General features: G+C 51.2%; 1 protein-coding gene across 2 annotated transcripts in view; it reads left to right on the top strand.

The window, feature by feature from the left end:
- Positions 1-2797, top strand: part of Upk3bl2 (uroplakin 3B like 2) — a 7236-nt gene extending 4439 nt beyond the window's left edge. The window contains exons 4-6 of one of the 2 annotated variants that reach the window (XM_029533915.1): positions 72-148; positions 420-542; positions 2700-2797. In XM_029533915.1, the coding sequence (XP_029389775.1) occupies positions 72-148; positions 420-542; positions 2700-2797 (298 nt within the window). The remainder of the gene's footprint in view (positions 1-71; positions 149-419; positions 543-2699) is intronic. The other variant, XM_021187233.2, reaches the window with a different exon arrangement.
- The last annotated feature ends 1104 nt before the right edge of the window (positions 2798-3901 follow it).

Below are 3901 nucleotides of genomic sequence, written 5' to 3' on the forward strand. Positions count from 1 at the left end.
AAAAAGAAAGAAAAAGAAAGAAAGAAAGAGAGAAGGCTACTGTAAATGACCAATTCTGGTCTCCTGCTCAGAGTGAAATTCCTGGCGATGAGTGCCAAGGGACCCGTGGCTGAGACACTGTGGTCCAAGGAGATCCACCTGCAGCAAGGTAGGACATAAGATCTCAAAAAAATAGTGTGGGGTGGGGGCTGGGTGGGGGCTGGGGTGCTAAGGGACCTGGGGACATCTCGGGGCTGGGGAAAGTAGGTCTCCCCCTGTCAGGAAGCGTAGCACTGCCCTGTTCTCCGCAAGTATCCCTGCCCTAGTCTGCCCCTCCATGATTCCCTCACGTCTCAGCTTGGGCGTAGGATGGTTGTTCTGGAAGCTGCCCAAAGGCCCCCTTTGGGGTTAAATAGCTTCTTTCCTGCCTGCCCGTGCAGCCCAGACATTCCGAGAAGCTCCAGGGTCGCAGAGCAAGGGCACTGTGGTCATCATTGCCTTCTTGTCAGTCCTACTGGCCATCCTGCTTGTGGTCTTCCTCGTGCTGGTCATATCCGCTTGGTGAGTGGACTGGGTTGGTGCTGCCTTGCCTCTCGGCAGTAGCCTTGGTCGCTTCTTGCTGCCATTTGATGAAATCGGTTCCCGGGAAGGCTGGCCCCAGGTTGACTAAAGCCCTTCTCCCTAATGCCCTTCAGGGGCCTGGTCTCCCAGCGGTCGCCGCTTGCCCCCTCGCGGCCATAACTGGAATTGCAAGCAGGTATTCAGAAAACACTCCCAAGAGTGAGGCTTTGACATCTCAGGCGGGGCTGAAGTACCAGGGGCTCCCAGAAGAAAAGACACCCCACCCCACGCCTGTAGGGATTTGAAGAGGCATCTCTGTGAAGGGGAGGCAGGCATGTGGGGATGTACTGGGGGACTTTCAGAGAAGGAGGCCGTATGCCAGCATGCATGGAGCAGAGAGCCGAGGCGTCCAGCAGAGGAACGGAGCTGTTTCACTGCTGGAAAACAGCAATGGAGTGTAATCAAGGGAGACTTGGTTGTGGTAACTTTTAAAACAGTAGTTTTCAACCTTGGGTGGAGATCCCTTTGAAGGTGAATGTTACATATCAGATATTTACGTTAGTAAAATTACAGTTATGCCAAAGCAAGGAAAAGAATTTTAAGGTCGGGGGTCAGTAAAACACGAGGAACTGAATTATAGGGTCTCAGGGTTAGGCAGGCTGAGAACCAGAAGTTCCCTGGGTTCAGGATGGAGCAGGGCATTAAGATATTCCTGGAGTGCCAGGTGTGGTGGCGCACACCTTTAATCCCAGCACTCAGGAGGCAGAGGCAGGCGGATTTCTGAGTTCGAGGCCAGCCTGGTCTACAGAGTGAGTTCCAGGACAGCCAGAGCTACACAGAGAAACCCTGTCTCAAAAAAAACAAAACAACAACAACAAAAAAGATATTCCTGGAGCTATTACAGTCAAAGCCTGAGGGCTGGCAGCCCTAACAAACTAGGCTCAGCCACCCATCGTGGACAAGCCAATTAAACAGATAGGCAACGATGAGAAGCAGAGACTGGAAAGATGGCTCAGTGGTTAGGAACATCGGCTACACTTAGCCTGAGTTTAATTCCCAGTACCCATATCTGATGGCTCACAACTACCTGTTACTCCAGCTCCAAAGGGCTCCAATGCCTCTGGCCTTAACACTTAGGCGCGTACACTCACACACACACACACACACACACACACACACACACACACACACTTCAAAATAATGGAATAAAAGAAAAATTTAAAACCAGTCAAAGGTAAGGAAAGGAGATATAGTCCGTGTGACCACATGGGAAAGAGGAGCAGAGAGACCCAGTGACTCTCTAAGTTCATCTTTAGGAGCCTGACAAGGCCGTGACTTAAGGTTCAGGTTAAGGAGAGGGTAAGGATTACATTGCTGAGACATCCCAGTGAAGGCGTGGTCCCAGCCATCGCTGACCACCCATCCTTGGCTTCTGCTAGGCCGCTCTGGCTAGCACGGGGCTCCTGAGGCCCCCGCCCTTTTCCTCCCCAGCACGGGAGTCCTGAAGAATTTCTTGGGATCCTGAGCTAAATGAGACCCTGGGATTTTTTGTTTTTGTTTGTTTTGTTGTTTTGTTTTTTGAGACAGGGTTTCTCTGTCCTGGAACTCACTCTGTAGACCAGGCTGGCCTTGAACTCAGAAATCCACCTCCCAAGTGCTGGGATTAAAGGCGTGCGCCACCACGCCCGGCCAGAGGACAACTTTTTAAGAGTTGGTTCTTCCCTTTGACTATGTGGGACCCAGGGATCGAACTCAAGTCCTCAGGGTTGGTAGCAAGCCCCTTCACTCTCTGAGCCATCTCACTGGCCCACATGTGCTCCTTGACACACATGCCCCCACATCATCATCATCACCATCATCATCATCACCACCACCACCACAATAACAACAACAATAACAACAATAGTGATAGCAATAACAGCAGTAATAACTTTCAAGGATCTTCTCTAGCCTCCGCTGTGGTTTTCTAGAGCTTCAAACCATTGCACAAGGGATATGGGAACTGAGCTGGCTGACCTGTGTTCATGAAAGCGATCTCAGTTATTCTCTAAGCGCCCCGCATCAGGTTGGTCCCTGGGACCCACACAAAAGCAGACAGAGAGTGAAGGCCCTTTACTGACCCGTCTCTCCTCTTTTCTCTCCCCGGACCTTCTGAAACGGCTCCAGCACTTCCGTGACCAGCCCAGAGGAGCAAGTGCGCATGCGATGCTATCACACGCACCACATGGGCAGCCTCCAGGCCGAGCGCAGCTCCTGAGAGTTTCCGAGCGCTTTCACCAGGGGCCAGGTTGCTGAGCCCGAGCTGGGGCTTTACCTGGAAGCTTCCGGGACCCTAGGGAAATGCTTTCAGTTCAAAGCTTGGACTAGGCAGTCTTTATCAGAAATAAAAGTCCCGAATACCTTTGTGCTTCATCTTACATTACACCTGGGTTCATCTCCCTCAACTCTGACATTCTTCTCATTCTCAGGGTGTGTGTGTGTGTGTGTGTGTGTGTGTGTGTGTGTGTGTGTGTGTGTACATGTACCTGTAGAAATCCATCTCTCTTCACCTTGTTTTTTTCTAAAAATTTTATTTATTTTATGTACACTGTAGTTGTTTTCAACAGAAGAGGGCATCAGATCCCATCACAGATGGTTGTGAGCCATCATGTGATTGCTGGGAACTGAACCTAGGACCTTTGGAAGAACAGCCAGTGCTCTTACCCGCTGAGCCATCTCTCTAGCCCCATCTTATTTACTGAGACAGGCTCTACCAGTGAACCTGGGGTTTACTAAGCTCTCTCAGCTGCCTGGCTACTGCGCCCCAAGATCCCTCTGTCTCTCCAAACCTGGGTTTGCGGCTGCTGCACCTGGCTTTCTACCTAGGCACTGGGCATCAAAATCCGGCCATGATGCTTGCAATATACTAACGGAGTCAGCTCCCAAACCCTGATAGACAGAGACTCTTTGTTTCGTCCAGGCTGGCCTTGAACTTGATTGTACTCTTCTGCACCCACCTCTGGAGGTGCTGGGATTACAGGCGTGTGCTCCACCATGCGCATTTCTTTTGACACAGGATCTCACTGTATAGCCGGGGCTATAATCTTAATCTTCCTACCTCTATGTTCTGAATGCTGGCATTACATATGTGTGCCTGAGTACCCGGCCGTCTAAGCAGTTCCCTTGTCCCAATTCCTCTGGGGGACACTTTCAAAGTAAGATGTTAAGACTCGGGTTGGAGCGGGGCAGTGGTGGCGCACGCCTTTAATCCCAGTACTTGGGAGGCAGAGGCAGGCGGATTTCTGAGCTCGAGGCCAGCCTGGTCTACAAAGTGAGTTCCAGGACAGCCAGGGCTACACAGAGAAACCCTGTCTCGAAAAAC

Source organism: Mus pahari, chromosome 23, assembly GCF_900095145.1.
Source record: "Mus pahari chromosome 23, PAHARI_EIJ_v1.1, whole genome shotgun sequence".
NCBI classification, from domain to species: Eukaryota; Metazoa; Chordata; class Mammalia; order Rodentia; family Muridae; genus Mus; species Mus pahari.